This window comes from Bombus pascuorum, chromosome 9, assembly GCF_905332965.1.
Source record: "Bombus pascuorum chromosome 9, iyBomPasc1.1, whole genome shotgun sequence".
In the NCBI taxonomy this organism is placed as follows: domain Eukaryota; kingdom Metazoa; phylum Arthropoda; class Insecta; order Hymenoptera; family Apidae; genus Bombus; species Bombus pascuorum.
Window position 1 is genome coordinate 4,942,828 of NC_083496.1, and position 22,095 is coordinate 4,964,922.

At 42.8% G+C, this 22,095-nt stretch overlaps 2 protein-coding genes across 3 annotated transcripts in view; one reads left to right on the forward strand and one right to left on the reverse strand.

Annotated features, from left to right (window-relative positions):
- The window catches only part of LOC132910456 (sodium/potassium/calcium exchanger Nckx30C), a 51,863-nt gene extending 31,922 nt beyond the window's left edge, over nucleotides 1-19,941 (forward strand). For both annotated transcript variants that reach the window (XM_060966169.1, XM_060966170.1), the window contains exons 5-7: nucleotides 269-404; nucleotides 4,079-4,331; nucleotides 8,716-19,941. In XM_060966169.1, coding sequence (XP_060822152.1) covers nucleotides 269-404; nucleotides 4,079-4,331; nucleotides 8,716-8,956 — 630 coding nt within the window. In that variant the 3' untranslated portion in view covers nucleotides 8,957-19,941. The remainder of the gene's footprint in view (nucleotides 1-268; nucleotides 405-4,078; nucleotides 4,332-8,715) is intronic.
- Nucleotides 19,942-20,026: 85 nt separating this feature from the next.
- Nucleotides 20,027-22,045, reverse strand: LOC132910457 (DNA methyltransferase 1-associated protein 1). The gene is made up of 6 exons (XM_060966171.1): nucleotides 21,909-22,045; nucleotides 21,189-21,776; nucleotides 20,801-21,131; nucleotides 20,587-20,728; nucleotides 20,350-20,504; nucleotides 20,027-20,287 (listed from the first exon to the last, which is right to left on the reverse strand). Coding segments are annotated over exons 1-6 (1,323 nt in total). The 5' UTR covers nucleotides 21,911-22,045; the 3' UTR covers nucleotides 20,027-20,182.
- Nucleotides 22,046-22,095: the final 50 nt, after the last annotated feature.

The following is a 22,095-nucleotide window of genomic DNA, read 5'->3' on the forward strand; positions in this document are numbered from 1 at the left end:
AATGGATCTAAGGGATCTGCTTTGTGCCTTTGCCGAGCTACCCGCGGTATTTAGAAGCCTATGTCGCTTCACCGCCCAGCTTCATTGTGTTTTCCAACGATAAACGACGATCGAGTGTATGGCGGATAGGAAAACTCGGCTTCTTTCTTAACTCCATCCGACCGGATACAGCAAACGGATTAAGCGAGCGTGTTAATTAGAGAGAAAATCGAACGCGGAAGAGGTGACCAGAGAGAATTTTGTCTTTGAAAATAAATGCTTGTTTCAGGGAGAGGAGGATGAACCTCCGAAAGCCTTGGACATGGGCTGGCCCAGCGGTCTCAAGAAAAGAATAACTTACATTGCGTTTGCGCCAATTCTGTTCCCTCTGTGGCTGACGTTACCGGACACAAGGACACCCAGAGGTAAGCTGGCCAAAGATGAAACGACACACTGGATTTCGTGCAGAGTTTCGAACAGAGTCGTTTCCTCCAGATCCTTTAACCTACCGCTGACCCAAGACTTTGTTTCGATTATCGGGAAAGGAGCGTGTATTGTTTCAAACAGCGAGAGCAGTGGGACGAAACGAGAGCAGCGCGCTGCTGCATCCTCGTTTCGTCCAGAGCCAGTAAATTTTTAGCTTTCAGTTTCATAGAGGAATATCAAAGGCATAGTTTGTTCTACTCCGGTTCGCCATAAAAGACAGTCCTCTCGAGGATCCGTACGAGTTTACGGTTTAACCGTAAGCCAGGGGATTCTTCGCCGAGCAGGCTCCTCTCGTTTCTTTCAATTTTCCAAAAATCTCGTGTGTTATTTTCCAGGGTAAGTAGATTTTCTATCGATTTTTTTATTCATTTATTTATTATCTTTGTATCTGACGGTCATGGACCGTTTGCTGTCGGATGCATCGGTACACGAACCGAAGTGTAAAAGAGCGACCACTAACTTTAAGCGACGACTGTTACGATTTCATGCGAGTTAATACGGATGCTTCAAAGCAGGTTCGCAGTCGAGCAAAGTGTGTCGTTGATACGGTCGAAATTGCCTAAACTGGCCCATAGCATGAAACGATACGTGATCTAATTTAAACAGGACTTAAACACGACGTGTAATTTAAAAAGTCGAAGAATCTCTGGACAGTCGACGGACCGATCGAGAATTTAAAAAATCTAAGATCAGGTTCGATCCTACGCCTTATCCTATATCGAGCATATTCAAAGCGTTAAGAGTATTTTCATAACTATGACAAGTTTCGAACATCGGCTCGTTAATCTTGGAGGCGACGTATCTTCGAAATTTGTGTCGCAGGCTCTGAAAGCAATTTCATGTGATTCGATCGTGCCGGATTCCATAATCGAGATGCGTGTTCGAGAGTGCGGTATAACTAGAAACGAGTGAAATATTTTAGAGAATTTTTAAAATTGGTGGCGTGCCTGATATTGAGAGACGGCGATTTTAATGCGCTGTTTTTTTTTTTTTCTGTGGTTAAATACGGTCAGCAAATATCGACAACGCAGAGGAAAGTAATACCTAAACCGGTCGTTGTTTCTCGTTTATGCGGTGGTGCATCATTTATGGAGTAGGCGAAATCAAGTACTGTTTTTCCACGCGTGACGTTTCGAGATATTAAACGGCTGCGTGTTTTTGACACTCCATTCGCAAAGTCGGAACAAATCGTTTTGAATATTCCAGGCATCGATTTAAGGACGAGTCGTTGTTAACTTTTTAAATCATCGACCAACGATAAAAGTTTACTGTGTGGAGAAATTTTTGACGTGTATCGGTTTTAATCAAGCGCGTGATCGAACGATCCATTTTCCTCTGTGCATGGCCATCGCGAACGAAAATGTTGCACTGGAAGCGTGTGATACGTTTCTCGTGTCGCGGTATCAGCAAAGCAAAACGCCGCTGAAGCGGAATGATGTAATCTTTGTAGGCGAACGGTTAGTCGATTCACGAGCAAGGAAACTCGCTGCTGGGTCTGTAGAACGTTAAAACGATAATCCAGTGGACCATTCTCCTTGCTCGTCGTTTTTCTTTCTTTTCTTCCTCGGGCATTTGGTTAGAACGTCGAACGTGCTTGCTCGTACGATAATAAAATTTTCCAAAAATAACAAGCGAAACTTTCTTCCGTACTTGGCGGTACAACGAATAATCGGAAGCGGATATTTCCGTCCGCGTGCTGCATTATTTAACGCGACCGTTCGATCGCGCGAGCTACGCAGAAATATTCCATTGTCTTCGAAAAAGTCTATTCTCCGGCGATTCGGTCGTATTTCACGTTCGACCGGATCCCTGTTATTTTCAACTATTAATCTTTGGTTTTCTCTCTTACGACCGAGTTACGTCCCCGGCTCTATTGCTTTCTATCGCGTTTTATATTTAATGGCTTTACGTTGGCGGTAAATTTGCATTCGTTGGCCGTTGGCCGTTCCCCGTGGGACGCTCGAAGATACGTTTTCGCTCGTTTTCGTTGATCGATACCGACGCATTCGTGACGTTTGAACTTTTTCAATGTCGCGTAACGCATACACTTGCCGAATGGATATCGAGATCGAACGATGCAATTAAACGACGCTGCAAGATGGACGACAGGCGGCACGCGCGTCTGTTATTCGAAACGGTTTCCTGGGCTGCCATCAATCACGGACGTGCCGCATTATCACGGCCTATTAACGGGTCTGCATTTGAACGCGACACAATGCCAACGACGAAAGATGATATTGACACGCTAATTTCGAATCGACGACTGATTGTTACCTCGCGCTGGCATTCAGCCTGCCGCGACGAGCAGTAGCTTTTCATCGTTGCACAAAATTTCGCCGCGGCCTCTCCGCTTCAATTTATGCACCCGGAGTCGGCAAACATTCGTTTCTCCGCGATAACTGGCCCGTTCGAAATCGCCACCGAAATAAATCTCGATATATCGTCTCGAACGTTATTTCGTTGTCCCGTGGCTACTACACGCGACTATAACGAAAGAATAACTTCCTTTAAGAGGGACTGTTAATTCGAGAAATTCATGCCCGAGCTTTATTCCCTGTACGCTTTCTAAATGCCAGCGGTTCGTTTTCTTTTCCTCGTTCTCCAGGTTATTCGCTACCGATCTTCGTTAGATATAAATTAGACCCGATGATTAATTGGAATCTCAATGTCAGGGTAATAATTAAGGGGCGCTCCGCGAAGGTCCGTTTTTTTTTTTTGCAAGCTCGTGAGGAGGAAAAGAGAGCCAAAGTCGAACGCACGAAACGATTCTGTCAGATTTCTCGCGATCAACCTTTTTTCACTGTGATGAATTGTAGCCAGAAATAACAGCACAGGCTCTATGTGGGTACCGAACGAAGGTAACGATGATAAGGATAATAACAATGAGAAATTTTGCCAGCGGATGTTATCTTATCGATCCGACAGATACGTATCAAATTTTGATATCTCAGAGAAAAAAAAGAAAAGAAATGAGAAAGAAGCAGGAACAATTAAAAGGAAAGGAAGCAAAGGTGAAAGGGTGAAGCGGAGGAATTAACGAGTGACAGAGAAGACAAGGGAAAAGAAAAGAAAAGAAAAGAAAAGAATGAAAGAAAGAGGGTTCGTAGTACCTCCCTTTGCTAGAAAGAACGTAGAATCGCGAGTTTGAGTCTCGTTAAGTCGCTTCATTTTTCTTTCACTTCTATCGTTAGAATAAACGATCTGACGGAAAGCTCGTTCTCGCTAGCAATAATATTAATACCGGCAGGAAATGTTTCGATTCTTATCCACCTTAATGCGGTTGCAAAGATTCCAGCTTAGATTTCGATTGTCGCGATACAGAGTCTTGGGCGTGGTGCTTTACAAATCGACTCCCTCTCCTTAAACCAACCTCACGAAAGCCTACGCTCTCACGAAAGTTCGCCGCGATATTCTAAATTCGATGTTCGAGCAAACACGCCTCGCAAAAAAAAAAAAAAAGGAAATAAAAGAGAGAGAGAGAAAAAGGAGAAACGGCAAACGCGAAGGAAAGAAAGGGGATTCGATTTAAGCAGGATATCCTTTTAACCGGATACGGGGGGGAAGGAGAACGAGCAGCCACGTTTCCGAGGTCAATTGGTCCGTTTTCTTGCAGGGAAAAAGTTCTTCGCGGTGACGTTCATCGGCTCGATCTTGTGGATCGCAGCGTTCTCGTACCTGATGGTCTGGTGGGCGAACGTCGCCGGCGACACGGCTCACATTCCGCCGGAAGTGATGGGCCTAACGTTCCTCGCTGCCGGCACCAGCATTCCAGACCTCATCACCAGCGTGATCGTCGCGCGAAAAGGATTCGGCGACATGGCCGTCTCCAGCTCCGTTGGCAGCAACATCTTCGACGTGACCGTTGGGTGAGCTCTATATTTTCCATCTTACACCGGATACCAACGTATCTCTCTTCTTTCAACGTGTCTGCCTTCGGTATCTTCGCGAGCATAGCTACCATCACGCGCGAGACCGTCGAAGCTGGTGCACGGAACACGGATGAATGGAATCGAAAGAAGAGTACGATAGCTTGACTCTCGATCTTAGGGATTCTTGGTCGATTCGTCCACGCGTGGCGATCGGTTACGAAAGTAATGCGCACTGTTCGTAACGATGGGTAAGGGAAGCGACGCAGGAAATTGCGAGAGACAAATAAACGCGAGAGCTTCGTTTCTTCGGTTCGACTCGACCAGATAATTTATCGATACTTATTTTGTCTGCAGTTCGATGTAGGTCGCATATGGATTTATACGGCTTGCTCGTAAACGGCCATCGCTCGACGTTATCGAGGACATCGGTTATGGCAATTTTCATGCGGGACACACAATCTGCCACTGACGATAAAGCTCCTGGAAAATCGCGACGCGTTTTACCCAACGTCGATGAAGGAACATCGATTTCCAGCGTTTTCCAAAGTTCCACGAAAACGATTCGCGGACAAGCTAAATACTATCGGCTTGGCAACTAAGTGATCGCGCGTTTTGTCAATACCACCTAATGGCAAAATGCGCAATCACTTAGTTGCCAACCCAATGCATATTAACGTCAAACGTATCGCCAATGAAGATATCGTGTACGCGTTACATCGACGATCGTATTTCCTCTGGCACGAACGTTCCCGTTTGCACACAGAACCGCCAATTGAAATTTAACCGCGTCTATTTCATATCACAATTACGGGAATTTACGTTATAAAGACGGAGATGGGTCGAGATAGATGGTCGGCGCATTATTCTTCAGAAGGCGGTTAAGGCGCGAGTAATAAGATTACGTCACTTTGAGCCAGTGGAATCTCTCGTTAGCCGGTATTCATCTCGGTGAAACACTTTACGACGATCCTCGCCGGGTCTCATACTTGTCTACGATTATTTCAGAGAAATCGAGATCTTAGTTGTATGACGCATTCAAAGACTCAGGAAGAAAGTCAACGTGGAAAATCCTGCAGACATTCGTCGCGTTCATCGTTGTAAACGTTGTGTCGTGATAATATAACGATGATAAGATAATACAAAGTATATTAATTATTATTATATATACATACATAGGAGCTAGACGCCTTACAGTATACATTGTTTGTTACGATATGGAAAGTAGTCATCTCGAGAGAACGGATAATATAAGTCACGTCCGAAGGTGTAGAGAGCACGGAAAAAGTTGATTTATTCGCAGCAAAGATCAATATGTTTGCAAATTTGGACATTTTTGTTGGCCACGATTTGAGGACCGACCTGCCTATAAATAGAATTGCTATTCATCATGCCATTAAGTATCTTATGGGCAACAATTAAACATCCCTATTAAAGCGTCTGAAGTTTTATACGGTTTAAGATCGGAGAATAGTCCTGATCGACGAGAGAAAATTTAATTTAAAATCGTACGTTCATCGTTTTGCTCGTCTGACTTTGTGTAATTCTCATATTAACAAAAATTGAGAAATTAATCGATCGAGTGATATAAGAAGAACGAAACGAGGTCTGACCAGGACACGATATTGCAGGCTGAAAGCGTCGGCTTTCTTAAAGATTATATTCGCCGTTTAGAGTGGCTGGGATTTTTCGTCGGATGTATCGGAAGAAAACTTAAAGAGCAGTCGTCGTCGTGCATAGTTTTTCAACTACAATCTCGACATAGCTCACGCGATTACGAGACTTTTCCTTTCGTATGTCGGATAACACGCGAAGTTTTCTTAAGGCTCTCGATCGATCTGGCCACGGAGAAAGAAGGTGTCTTCAGGGAACGGAAATTGCTGGACGTCGGGAACGATTACCCGGTGAAAGGAACCAAAGAAACGATCTTCCGACAGATTCGCCGATCGCCCACCTATTGGAAATATCGGAAACATGTGCACTGGTACAATCTATTTAATTGTATAATACAGATAAGCGAGGTGGGGGGACATTGACCCGAGGTCGTCGCTATCGGCGAAGGAAAAGTTTCTTCGGTTCGAGATAGAATTTGATAGAATTTCAGGCTGTTTTAAGTATTCTCGAATCGTTTAATTATTTAAAAAAGTCTGGAAACGCGAAACTACGATAAAATTTGGGTCAACGTTTGGCTAGGTAATCGAACCGACGTAATTCCTATGAACTTTTCATTTACGCTACGACTTACAAGGAAATCAGTCTCGATATAGACACTGTTCCGGATACTTTTCTTTTAACAAGCTACGGTTACTGCATACGATAAACTAAGCGTACTTCGTTTGCATTTATTGCTTTTCTATAACGTAAAACGTAGATATCATTGAAGATAAATAACATGATTGGACGGAAGATCTACGTAAGCGATTTTTAATACGTTTACAATCCTCCTAAAAGAGGGTTGCTGTGTATCGGAAACTGTTCGCCAACATAAAGAAAGAAATCGTCCTTCAAACTTGGAAAATATATTATCTTTCTTCTCGGGCGGAGCGATACCGCCAGAGGATTTAAATATCCATTATTCCGCGGTAGTTAAATGACATTCAAATTCGAGATGATTAAATTAGAAAGTTTCGAGACTCGGAGAGCTCTCGTGCGCCTGAAATTCTTCGAGGTCGTTAAATGTGTCGCGATTTTGAAAATTCCCATCGAGTCGAGACACATGGTCCGACTCGGATTCGCGCGAGCCGAATTGTTGGAAAACTCGGAAAGCAGTAGAATCGCGCGGCCGTTAGCTAGTTATTGTACGAACAGAATTCAAGCGTATAAATTGGAATTTCACCGATGATCAAACGAAGCCAAGAGGAGACGCGTAGAATTGGTCATTGCGCCAGCCCATTGAAGTATTCTCGCTATTCCTCTGTAATAACGTTCGCGATTTACCATTCGCCATTCGTTTCTCCCTCCAACCGTCCTCTTCCAAGCACACACGCGCGCACATCCTCGCCGGGATTATTATATCGTTGGCGCGTGAAATAGCAGAAATACCAATGCCAGACGCGACTCATTTTCCACGATGATATCAGAGAAGCTGTTCGACGATCCTTTTCTTCGTCCGCTAAATTCGTTGGCAAATATTTTCTCGGTTACGACGCGCTCGATCGTACTCCGTGCTTCCTCTCGATACCGATATTTTCGCCAGAGAAAAACAAGTAACAGAAGCTTGACCGCGAGAGTAACGCGCAGGCTGCGAAGCAAGTTGTTAGGAGCAATCGAGTTAATTAATTTAATCGTCTTAATGGCGATAAACTTCGATGGGTAAGAGTTTGTCTGGAAAGTAGGGCGATAGCGATTCGATGGCGCAGGGAATCGACCTTATCAGCCAGAACGATATATCCAACTGGAATCCGAACTGATGCTGCGGATAATCGTCTCAGAGACAATAACAAACTCGAATGGAAATTACGGTGGTTACGCGTACGCTTGCTTCGCGGCAACTGTAAACGCAAACAGAGTTTCGTCCTGATGGCTGAATTTTTCTCGATCTGAACCAAGCAACCAGTCAGCCTCTTTCTTCAATCTCCCGAAGCGTTACGCGTTTGCAGATGAGAACGCGTGAGACGCGACGATCTATTCGATACCGCGATTTACCAAAACGTGCGCGTTCCGTTAAATACAGCCGTATACACAGCCACGAAAAAGGTTACCGTTTTTGGGCGGGCATTTCCTGGCCAGCGGATTCGACGTTCGGCGGCCTAGTCGATGGAAGATCGATTCGCTCGCACGCATCCGTTGCAGGCGTGCCAGCTGGCAAATTGCCCGAGAGGAAAACGGGGTAAAATACGAAAGGGCGCGTGCGTATCGCGCAAGACGCGATTCTACCTTGAAGATTGCGTTTTGAAACCGCTGGACGCGTAGATGGTGCAAGGCGATTCGACATGAAACAACGGCCGCGTCTGCCAAATGCGATTTATCGTTTCTGCCGCGTTGGCCGTGCTTCGCGGTTTGCCTTTAATATCCGTGTTCGCAGAGCCAGGAGTAGGAACAGGTAGCGAGTAAACTGACAAGCGACGGGATAAAGAAAATTCGGCCAGGTCGAATCCTTTGGTTACGAGGATGACGTATGTACCGGATGCTGGAAAATCTTTCTTCCGACCGAAAAGTTCCGATTTGCTTCATCGTCAGGCAGAACGAGGTCACGGGCCATTTGATTAAAAATAGTCGAGTCTAAAATATTTACGTATCGAAAAGAATCGTCGGTCGTTTCAAAATATTTCCCATATAGATATAAAAATATAGGACGTTCCCTCTAGCTAGTTGATAAAACCATAGAACAGGATTAACGGATAGTGAAATTCGACTGGATTTTCCGTTGTATTTCTGTTCTCAGGCTTCCGGTACCGTGGCTGCTCTATGGCTTGATCTACGGAAAACCCGTGGAGGTGAACTCGGTGGGCATGGTGTGCAGCATAGCGATCCTCTTCTGCATGCTGTTGTTTGTCATCATGAGCATCGCCTGTTTCAAGTGGCGAATGAACAGGGGCCTCGGGCTTACGATGTTCTTCCTCTACTTCATCTTCCTTGCCGTCTCGCTGATGTTCGAGTACGAGCTCCTGGTCTGTCCGGCCTAGGAACGCGGACCAACCGAGCGATCCAGAGGTCCAGCAGAGACGGTAGATGGACGCACATCTACGGGTACTCGTCATCGTCATTATCATCGTCGTCGGCGAATCGTCCACGGCCGATGAGAACAATCTTCCTCGAGCGCCGCATCGATCGAAAGAGGAACGACAGACAACAGCCTTCCCGAAATAACAACCGAAACAGTGTTGATGCACCACATCCCCTTCCCTCGTTCCCTAAAGAATCTCGTTACTCTCCTATCGCCGGTTTAACGATTAAGCGGTTATTACACGTCACCCAGGTTACGAAGCGTTTTTGTTCTAGTCGAGATACGTGTAAATATTGTAAAAACATTGAAATACCTGAAACAAAATACTCGTCTCGTTAAGAATTTTAGCGGCGAATTCTGTTCGACGAACAGCCGTAGTCGTCGCTTTGTCCGAACACAGCGAGCTCGTCGGCCAATCGTGCCAACGATCGCGCCAACTATATCTACGTTTGCGTAATCTAGAGAGAAACAGATCGCTACGATCTCATTCCTTTTTGCCATTTCTTCTTCCTCCGTCGCTACTTCTTCTCCTTCTTCTTCACCTATCGTTTCTTCTTTTATCTCTTCTCCGTAATTCTACTCCATGTTAGTTGTACTCCTTTTATACCACGTTGTTTCTTCCCACGATACTTATCCTAGATGTAGCGTCTCGATTCAAACAACTCGCTCGTCGAAGCCACTCGTTAGACTCTCGCACGCTCGAAGCTCGACGAAACGCCGCTTTCCAACGCGATTTCTCTCGAGGATCGTCGAACGCACACGACCGAGTTTAGAGTTACCGATTTACCCGCGGCAGAAGGCATCCGATACGTCGATGTTTTCGCTTTGATACGCGACTCGTCGAGTAACGTTGGTCGAACTGCCAAATTGTTCCACGACGAAAACAATGAATTCGATACCGTGCAAAAGTAAAATATATCGATCGAACGAATCTTGGATTCGTGCCGCGAGTTCCCTATCGCGATCTAAAATCGGTTGACGCGATTTCATCCGCCGAGTAAGCGATCGACGATCTCTCGTTGCACAGTGGACGGCCTGACGGCTCGCTGATTTCTCTCTATAAAGTGCAACACTTTCTTTTCGTCTATAACCGTAGGATCTAGCCAAATCTACTCTGTCGTGTTCGTAAAATCTGCACGGACGCGCTTCCGACGCTCGACGCTTCGTTTTCGAATTCGTTACACGCGATAGCGTTAGGCGCGAAGAACAAGGCAACTATCGGAACAACGTTGCGAAAAATTCATTCAGGGACAAAACATGCGAGTGACAAACGTTCCGGCTAATTGGCCAGCAGCGTGTCACCTCGATTAATCGCTCGAAACTCGCAAAGCCGTTCGATCCTCGTTGTGTTTGCTCGATACCATTGTTTCGCCTAACGCTATCCCCCGAGGCCACTTTTTTCCGCGTGCTGCTCCGCGAAATTACATTGTCTCGCGAACGAAAACGGTAGCCGTGGGAGGAAAGAGACGGCGCGCGAGGGTCGGAACCATGACGAAACGCGGCGAACTCCGGCTCGCCCTCAATCGATCGGCCACACGTCGCGTTTTCACTGACCGAAAACGAATCCGCCGATCGTCAGCGCTCTAACGTTGTACGCAGAGAACGGAAGCGCCGATTCGGATCGCGAATCGCCGAAACGACGGTGGATCGATCGATCGTTTCGACCATAGAAAAATTTATTATCTCTCTTCTAATTATTCCACAGTTGTAAGAGTATCTTCGGAATATTGAAAGAATCGCCGACGTTGAAATCGAAAAACGACCACCCTCGTTTCAGCAACGATTTTACCGGTAGAACACGCGCCTCCGGTTTCCGGCGTGCCTGTTTTTAACTTCGATTAATAGCTATTCAAATAATCTACGTAAAAGACACGAGAGGAGGTCGAATCTTCCTAAACGCGTAGCGAAACTGGCGAAACGCAGTCTCCGAGGGGAACGTCGTGCGGTCGACTCGAACGTCACATTCGAATCGAACACCCGCGACGCTTGCTCTGCACCTCTCTCTTGATGGTATTCAGTTTAAGGGCGAGTCGCTGCACACCGTTCTTTCTCTGTAAAAGAGTAACGCTAACGAAACTCCAATACCGGAGATCACGGGACAAGTAGAAAAGTCAAACGCTCGAGGCAAAAACGAAAAAGAGACTTTTTGGTTAGTTAAAGGAAAAGGGAGAGAAAGGAGCGTGGTTCCGTGATCCTGGAATCGAAAGCGATTCTCACTAAGCTATCTTTCGCTAACATTCTTTCGAGTTTTCGATGTCACGCTACGTACGTTTCGAGCGCGTAGATTATAAACAAATAGGTATAAACGTGATATCGACTAAGATAAGGATACTGAAAGCGGAGAAGGTGAAATCGCAGCGCGACTGCTGTTCGACGAGAGGATTAAAAGGAACGACGTATATATCCGGAACCGCCTGAACGCCTAACAGCGGCCTAGCTTTTTACTTAAGAAGAAAAGGAAAAAACAGGGAAAAAAACAAAAAAAAAAAAATACTCGCACGACGCAAAATGCTATTTGCGGATGCAGAGAATCAAATCGTAACGAGGAGAGACTAGAAATCACGGTGAACCGGAGAAGAAACGAAGTAGAAAATGACAGGCGAACCTAACCGATTCGGTAACGAAATTAAACGAGAATTCACTTCGCGCATACTTCAAACGTTGTCACACTTTTGTATACTCTCGACTATCGAAACTAAGAGGAGGAACCATCGCGGTTCACGGTTCAAGCAGCTTCACGCTCTAAGAAGCGAGCTCGTGTTTTTGCGGCGCGTTCACCGTACCCACGAATCGTAGTTGTTCTACTCTTTAGCCGCTGCTACATCTCGTTAATATCTCGTTCTCGCTCTTCGCTACGGGACTCTTACGAAAAACGTCCGTAGCCGGGTGCTGTTTGACTCTCGCGTTTCACCGACTTTTACATCTTCTAGCATCGAACTAATCTTACGCTTCTACTACTATTACGATAATTCTACGTTGATCCGTGGCGATCGGCCGTGGTAACGCGTTCTCGAGCACCGAGATTGGCGATAGCTCGAAGAGAGAAGAGGAACGTTCTATCGGAAAAGATGCGATCGCCGATCGTCACGTGGTTATTACGCCGCGTCGCGTCTAATTGTCAGCCGTGTTCGCCTTATCGTCTACCGATACTACTTCAACGAGGAAGTTTCGTAGTCTGTCGAAAAACGAACGGACTGGGCGCTCGTCACGCACATGCTCGCCAAACGCTGGGTGGCTTTCATCGATCCTCTCGCATCCGCGGATCGTTCTTTCGAGAGTGGTCTCTCGATCGTGCCGGTTTCCATCGAGAAAATCGCAGGATCGAACGGGAAAAGGCGAAGCGTTTTCGACGCGTCCGAATGAAAGGTACGGGAATGACAATGAGAAAGTGAATGCAGCGGCTTCTCACGAGACGATTTGACATAATGAGCGAGCAACAAGCGCGTAAATATAACGACGAAAACAGGAGAGGAACCTTTAGCGCGAAGTAGCTGGTAGGACGTAGCGTTTCTTAATAGTTTCGTAAACGGTTACAAGAAGCAAGTAGCGAAAGATGCACAATACGATCTTCCCGAAGTACCGATCACCGATTAACAAAACGATTAAAGGATACCGGAAAATGTACATACACACACATGCGTACACGGATATACACACACGCACGCACGCACACGCACACACGTATACGTACACGTACACATATACGCGAAGACACGTATACAGACATATGGAAAGAAGAGAAACAAACGGCGGCGCCTCTTTTTTGCAAATTTAGCATTTTTAGTACCACGCCGAGGAAGAGAATGAAAGAGTGTGTATGTGGAAGAGAGAGAGAGAGAGAGAGAGAGAGAGATTCTGTGTAGCTTCGATTATTATAAACGTTTTCAATCAAACATTTGTTATCGTAGCGCGTACTGATACCGTAACGATCGATTATTATTATTATACAAAGTTCGTCGAAACATAGAGAAATCACACGCAACCAACAGGTTCAACGCTGGCGACGTTTGATCGTCGCAGAAGCGATCCGACCTGCGTCGAGTACGGGTGTGTGGTCGAGGCCGCGTACGAAGTAACGTAATCCCTCGAGCTTCCGGCCTTCCTCTCGTACGAATTCCTCTTGCATTCGATCACCGACAGAGAACGAACGATCGACAAAGAAAGCCGAGCATCGTCTCTATGAAACAAAAGTTCTTCCTGGATTCAACGACGAGAAACGTGAAAGCGAATCGTCCGGATGGGTAACGAAACTCCGTACGTTCTTTTCGCGGAAATTTCTCGTCCCGAATCGAAATCCTGTACAAAACGGAACGCAACGTAGTTTAACGTATTCGTGCCCTTAAGAGAAAAGAGGGTAACGATAAATAGAGAGTCCGTTAGGTTGTTCTCGTTGAAACGAAAACGGATGAACGGGAAATCGCGTGATAAGGCGAAGGTCAGACGGGCGAAATGCTCGAAGCTCGGGGTATTATCGCGCTCGTAATTTGTACTTTATAATACTTTAGGATAAACATCGTTGAGGGTTGAAAGGGGACATCGAGTTTCAATTCTAATCTTTGAATTTTCGACGCGCGTCTCGCCGTGAGACGTAACGGGACACACATCGTTGCGGCCGATCCCATATTTAACGGCTCGAGATTCATTTTTATATATTAAAAGAGTAAAATAAAAAAGAAACAGAAACAAATACGCGTACGTAAGAGCGATCGTTCGAGTCGAATCTTGCGTTGTCGAAGACGTCGGTACACGAATGCTACCGGTGCCAGTGTTGACCGAAACCGTGTGTTGCGAATTGTGTTCATGGTTCAAGAGTAAATTCCTTCGTTTTCTTTCGCCGTGTTCGGGACGCATGTAGATCTAAGCCGATGGAAAAGGTTCCTTTTGTTCGAGCGATGGAAACAGGAGAACGAGGAAGGAAGGATCTTATCGAAGTATATTTTACGACCCACTTTCTTTTCAACGCGATCGTCATCGCGGTTGCCCTAATTTCTTTTTCTTTTTCCTTTCGCTCTCGTCTCTTTTCGTTATTGTATTCTAAATACGGCAGCGATAAAAGAGAGAGAGAGAGAGAGAAAAAAAAAGAAAATATGCGCGCGTCAAACTCCGTTGGTTGATTCTTTACACAACCGTTGTGTAATTCGTATCACGGGATCAGGGTCGTTCGTTCGAGAAATTTTTATTCTATTCTCGTATCGCGATTCTTCGAGCATCCGCAAATAACGAGACGGGGACAGTCGCTCTTCGTCGAATAACAGAAACGGAGTACCAGTGTGAATCGAGGGAATTCGGACGTGACACGCGAAACACTTTTCAACGAACGTGGTCTCGAGGAAAACACGATGACGTGACGATAGAGCCGAACGACCATAAACCTGTCGAACGATTTGCATCCTTCGCGATACGAGAGGACAAACTTCTTCCCTCTGTACGACGTACGGTCGTATCGAAAATATTGCCTTCCATCCCGATAACGTTGCTTTAATTATCGTTATATGGTTTATTTCATAGAAGGAAAGGAGACGGGGAGAAAAACGAGGAGGAGAAGGATCGGGAGTAAGAGCGCGAGCGCGTACCAGAACGCACGAGAGAACGAGAAAAATAATTGCGAGCTTGAATGTATGTAGATAGGGGTGTGAGTGAGTGAAAGAGAGTGAGGGACAGAAGGTTGGGAGGAGAGGGGAGGGGTTGTGGAAGAAAACCGAACAGAAGAGAACAGAAATTCCGCTTACAAAGGCTTAAAAATACATTCTCTTGGCAATGACAAGGCGCGAACGCACATATCAAAGAGAAGGAGACGCTGACGATTTAATAAAGTAAATGAATACTTAGCGATATTATTAGATACTTATATTGTAAGATACTTAGGGAAAAGTTAAAAAAGAAAAAAAGGAAAAGGATAAAGGTGTTACAGAGTTTCTATATATGATTAAAGATTATATTATTAAATACGTATTATATGTATATATATAGTATATATATATATATAGTACATATAGTATATATATCGTATACACATATAGGTACGCATCTATATGTATATACATATAGATATTATATATACAGGTACTGTTTTCGGGTGGTGATCGAGCCTGTCGAACGATTCGATCGCATGCACGGATTGCAGATCGTTGTTGGACACGCAGTGGCGGGCGCGGGCGCGCGTACACACCCACACACGCTCATCGCACTATGCATACTATAAGACGTGTGTGCGCGCGTGCGAAAGTTGCACGCGTGAAAGATGCCGGTTAATTATCGATCTTCGGCGTATGCTATACGTTCTCTTACGATTAGTTACACGCAACGATACGGGTGCTCGCTTGCAACGTGCGCGCGCGCGTGCGCGTGTACGCACGACACACATTATATATATATATATAAATATATACATATACGTGTGATATCGTTCGTTCCGATTTTTTTTTTCTTTTTTCACGTATGTTATACACAAAGCACACGTATATATATATATACATATATTTACATATATATATATATATACGTATATCCATATATATATAAATATATATATATATATATATATATTTTATGATTGTCGTTGTTGAATTCGTCGCATTACATAGGGTTTTACCCCCGTCCATCGCCGCAGTAGTAGACGTACTGGATACGACGTAATTGAGAAAAAAAAAACTTCGGATTTTACGAGGTAAACGGAAGACGAGAGAAACCTAGGTTACCGCAGAATCTTAGATGAAAATGGATAAAGTTACAAAATATTATAAATAATTATACTATTATACATTATATACATACATTACCTACATACTTATATACATAAAGGCGCATATAAATATGTAAAGGTCTAACGTTGTATACGTCGGGATGAGAGAGTCCGAGGATAGGATGATTTTATTACGGCAACGCTTTCTTTCGCTCGTGCGTACGGATATATTTGATAATTGTCGCTCTTCTCTTAACCCTTTCTCTGCCCTTGAGTATTCGCTCCACGCGCGCCATATATCCCCGCGATCGTTCCCTTCCAAATTACACACCTTTTACATCGGTAAGCGGATCTTGATCGCTTCTCCGATACGATGCGAGCTGATCGAAATATCGTGTCGCGATACTCTCGCGCTTCGGGATTAGAAGGGCCGTTGATCAACGATCTGAACTTATTTCTTCGTTACTCGATGTATGGTGGTAAACAGAATATTTTTATGAAACTATCGTTCTAGCGACACGACCGTAGAATAATTTCAAAGCTACGTTGTTAAATTACTATTCACCGATTGTTATATCAACGTTTATCTATTGTTTTTATCGTACAAACGACGACGTAGACGATTAGAAGGGAAAGAGATTTTTCTAAAGGAAAAGCGTGGAGTTGGAGAATGACGACAGTACTAGGGTTAAATTGGAACGTACAAAGGTCGATTTTCTGTTTTTCGCGGATATTTAGGATACGTGCGATTAGACGAAACCAGCCTAGTACGTATATGTACATGTATATGTATATGTAGATGTATCTATATGTACATGTATATATATATATATATATATATATATATATATTATATACACTTTCACATATACACAGGCGTACACGTACAACACACCACACATACACATATATACACATATGTATAAATATAAATATGAATTTTAGTACGGATTGCAGCGTGCACGTGCAATTTGATCGGGAAACAACGAGGTCTCGATAAGCGTTCGATTTGACGATTTTTGTGATACCTGTCAAATATGTAAACGGCAAATCGATCTTCTCGATAGACGACCACGCTTTTCGTTTGTCTCAGTCACGATGTAATTTCGTACGGATGCCCGTACGAGAGTATTTTCAACGGGGACAAGACAAATGCTGCACCAACGACCATATTATTTACACCTCACGCAGGATGATTTTCGGCTTATATCTAGAGAAATCGCTGATCGCGTGCGAGTTCAACGTTAACGAGGATATTACATGCAAGATAACGAAGAAAAGAAAAAAGGAAAAAAAATCAGTACAGTGAATATCTCGCGGAAAAATAAATAAACAAATGAAAACATGACAGGCTGATGTTAAAGAGAAACGTCGCGGTAGAACCGACAGCGAACGAACATTTAGGATCGGTAATCGAACGTAGCCGATTACAACGTTTTCCTTTCTTACGTCTTGCTCGATCGCAAGAACATGTTTCACGTTATCTCTTCGATTACAATCGAAATTGCACGATTTTTCCTTTCATTCGAAATATCGAAATCTTGGAGTCTGTTACAGTCCGCTGGGAGATTTTAATTAAACGTCGTGTGGTGATCGTTAACGAAAATTGGTGATCGGCCGAATCAACGATCGATCGGATACTCGACTTTCGTTCGACGTGTCGGTGCTATCGCGACCGGTAACGCGTGCAATAAGGCAGAATATGTAAACAATATTAATATCATTATATACAACATTTTTACGGCATATACGAATACGATGTAGAGAGAAAACAGGTAAAAACAAATTTAGGATAATATTACTTGTTGTTGTCTACCATAGCGTTGTAGTTATATACAATACAGGTAGGAAATTATAGGCAAGCCGAAGCGAATGAGAGGGAGAACGAGTGCGAGAGTGCAATGGAACGAACCGAGAGTAAACGCGTATGAACGATGTACGAGTGTGTGTTAGAGAAAGAGAAAGAAAGAAGGAGAGAAAGAGATGCGAATGAGACGAGAGAAAAAGAGAGGAGAAAATTTGATGCAATTGACGAGCGTACATGTTATTATTACGTAATAGCAACTATATATATATTCACATATATATGTGTTGTACATATACCTATGTGTATATATATACATACTCGAGAAAGCTGCTTACTCGAAAGCAACCAACAACCAACAGATGGAAACACAAAAATCAATGATTAATATTATATACAGAAGTCTATAGATATAAGCTTTAAAGAACGTGTGCCTATGTGCGCACGTGCGTACGCGCGCGTACGTGCGGACACTCGACAACCCCGGATCCACCCGATTCCCACCTCCTGCCCAACCAACCATCCTTCTCTGCAGCCTCTCTCTCCTTCCTCAATTCTGACATCCATCTGTCCCCCTCTCTGCCCCTTCACCCTCATCTGTCCATCCATCCATCCATCCACCCACCTATCCCTTCTCCCCTACCCTTCATCCTTTCTCTTCCTGTCTTTCTGTATCTCCCTCCATTCTACTTCACACGCACTTGCGCACATATCCATGACGCATTACCGTAGCCGTGTTGTGTAGGGAATGTCTTTAACGAATAAGATACGATTTCTCATGTTACATGTTATAAGAAGCAAAAAAAAGAAAAAAAAAAAACGAAGCAGCAAAAGTAACTCAAAAAAGAAAAAAAAAAAATAATAACGTGACAAATCTCTTCTCCGGTCAGTTGCAGGATCGCTCGAACGTTGTCGAATCGATAATCCTGTAGACGATTCCGTGTTGTGTCGGAAAAAAGAAAGAAAGAAAGAAAGAAAAGAAAGAAGCAAAATAGAGAAAAGAGGAAAGGAAGGAAGGAATACGTGACACGAGAGAAAAGGCGAAGGGAACTTTCGTTGAGGAATGTACGCATATACTCTGTACATTACAAGTTGTTCGTATTCATTATTATTGTTATTATTATTATCGCTACGATTATTATAATTATTACTATTATTGCTACAGATATGTGTATATATGTATACATGTATAGCAGTATGTATATACATATAGACACGTATTACACGTGTTTTGCCAGCCGCGGTGTTCCTTTATTCGTGGCTCAACTTTTTTCCCCTCTTTCCAGCCGACCCACTTGCTATGCCACAGCCAATGATCGTGCTTTTCTCGTCGCAAAAGAAAAATCTACAAGTCGATTAACAAACCGGCCGAAATATGAGAATATGAAAATGCGATTGAAGATGCCATCGGTATAGGTTGACGCGTTCGATCGTTCGTCGTTCCATTTCGTTGCCACCCTCTTGAAATTAAAGATTTTTCGTTTAAAACGAAATTACAAAGAGTCAGATTGTGTTAGTTGTTTCATTTTGCGTTCAAAGACGAAACGATTACCGAAATACATACTCGATGTTTCTATCTTTAGAAAAGTTCCTTTGAAATCACTTTTCAAGTTCTTAAAGTTGCTTTCTCTTGTTCCATCGCTACGATTATATCACTTCCCTTGCTTATTGAAAAATATTTAACACTTTGTACTTTGATCTATCTAACGATTCGTGTTTCTAGTTTTTTCCATTTACAAATTTGACGATGAAAAATTAGAAAAGATATTCCATTATTTTGTTTAGTAGAGCTAATCGAGTATGTCATTCTAGTCTAAGATATTTTCTTGGATATTTTTATTTTTTCGCTCTAAAGTATTAGTCTTAAAAAGTAAAAAATATCTTGCTATCGGGATAATCATGATCGAAACGTCAGCATACGAAAGGCATGAGAAAGAGAAAAAGAGACGAGAGGATGCACGATCCGCGAACAATGAATCGGATATGCGGGTCAACGATGTCAGCCAGCGTTGTGACCAGTTTTTCCTTATACTTAACTTTGACCGAAAGAGTCCTCACGGCACGGCGTAGATGGAAAAGTCGGGCGGTGGGTTATCGATCATTAAGAACCAGATATATATGCATTATTCCGTACCAAGTACGGCTAGAGCTATCGAGTAATTTAATATAGAATTAAAACAGTCAACTGTATCGCGATTAACGGAGCACGAACGAAGAAAGGCCTGCATCGACCATCTTTCCTCCACACTTTTAACCCGATTTCCCGTTCCTTCCGAAAAAAAAAAAAAAAAAACCCAGTTCCCGTTATTCTAATATTCCTGCCTCCCTCTAACCCTCAACAAAAACAAGATAACATATTGTAATCTATTGTAGATTGTTGTAGATAAATTATACGGTTTGACCGTACATTGTTACTTTTTGTCGACAATATAAAATACACAGATATATAAGTAATTAACGCTTTGTTCCAGTTATTTCATTCTTCGTTTGATACATTTTATGGTGATGACATTATGGAAGAGGAAGATAATTCAATTTTGCCATTTCTCTTAAATTACTTTTAATCGTTTCTAATAAAGAGTAAAAAGAAATAATACAAGGAGAGAAACATCAATTAAGCGTAGTCAATAATTTGAATATGGGATTTCAACGTACAAGAAATTATTTACAGTTTTTATCGTTCTAAGCTATTATAGAAATTAGTGAGTAATAGATGGCATACTAGGTGAACCCACCACATCTATTATGTCTGCTTTAACTTCCGGCTCGCTTTTCGGTAACAAGGCAGGTGGTATCGTTAATGTCTGAAAATTTAATGTAATGTTATTTCTTGGAACAATTGAGATTCCTTATTTAAATAATGTACCTTCCCTGGTGCTAAAGCTTCGTATTGGTGCCTCAATGATTGCAACTCGTAATCGCACGTCGATAACGCGCTTCGAAGTTCATAGTGTAAAACGATATCGCTCCTTAATTCGTTAAATTGTTGACATATTTGCTCCGTGGGTGGTGGATTTAACTCTGAAATATAATCGTATTATTAAAGTGAAATATAAAAAAGAAGAAAAAAATGAAACGATAAATAAATTGGATTTAAAGATACCTATACGAAGTTCATTAAGCATTTGTTCGATACCCTTCATTTTCTTTTGACCTAGACTACTTGGCAATTTTATTCGCTGAGAACGGAGGGAAACACCGCTATTTTTAAAATCTGGAAACTTAATTCCAGCGGATTCTACTGTCTAGAAATTTAAAATTATTTATAATACATCTTTGTGTATAAACACAGTTAACATCATCGACAAAATATTTACATGAGAGGTATCAGCTTTGTTTGGTCTACTTCGAGCTGAAGCTCCGCTCTTCTTTGCAGGTTTTCTTTCGTTCTTCCTTGGATCAGCTTGGTGATCGGCAGCTGTTATTAATTTTTGCAAATCTTGAGTCTTTCTATCCCTTTCCTTCTTCCTTTGTTCGATTTTTCTTAGCTCGGATAGTAGCATTTGTTCCTCTTCTACTTGTTCCGGTGTCCTTTCAAACAACTTTTTTAACTGTTCTTTCCTGCGTTTTTCGTGTTCGGCGTCAAACATATAGACCTTATCATTGTGAGACTTTGCCCTTGTTAAAGCTGCACACACTTGATAATACCTAAACGATTATACAAATCTATAAAGAGAAATTATAAAATATACAATGTTCACTTGCCTTTCTTTTAAGTCCTCTACGGATCTTGCAGGGAACTTTGTACAATCCCACCTGTCTTTGATTATGATAAACCTTAGATCGAACCTCCTACACAAATCAAACAAGTGATCGGTTTCTGCTCTTGTCCAACCATTTGTAACCAAATGTTGAACATATTCTGCATTAGTATATGTTGGAATAGGAACCTTTTTATTAAATTTAGCAAAAGGATATTCCTTTCCAGCATCTGCAACTCGTCTCCAATGGTGAAAAACAGCACCATCTGTCCTAGCGGGATTAGTAAACGGTGTCCACTTCCACGGTCTCACTTTTTTCATACCAAGTTTAGCTCTAACTTGTTTATATCCTTTTGCGGTATCCGTTGGAAATAGCGGTGGTACATCAGTATTATCTTTACAGAGCAATGCAAAGACTTCACGATGCATGCCCTCTGGTCTCTTCGGCACTTTGTATTCATACTTTTTACGATTTTTCTTGTCACTACCTATAATTGATTCCTTCGTGAGCTCACTTGTGGTAGGTACCTCGATGTCTAATATATCGCGGACATCTGCCATGCTATCAAGTTTCGACAAACTTTTGTCCTTCCTGTGTTTAGACATTTTACATTGAGGTTATGTTACAATCCAAAGTATTCGATGTTATACTAAATTTATAAGATAAAAACTTTATAACATATTTAAAAAGTAAAGCTTTTTATTTATTTTGTTATGTACATACATTGTTAAATATTCGCCTTCTCCTCATTCGCGATTCATAAACACCCAAAGCTGTATTAGTTCCTCGAACTGACTAAATTCGCACGGATGTTTTGAATGATTCCGCTAGAGGTTGTTGAAGATTTCCCCCACCTTTATAGTTGCGGAACGAATGAAATTAGAAGTTATACATGTAATAAGTAACATCA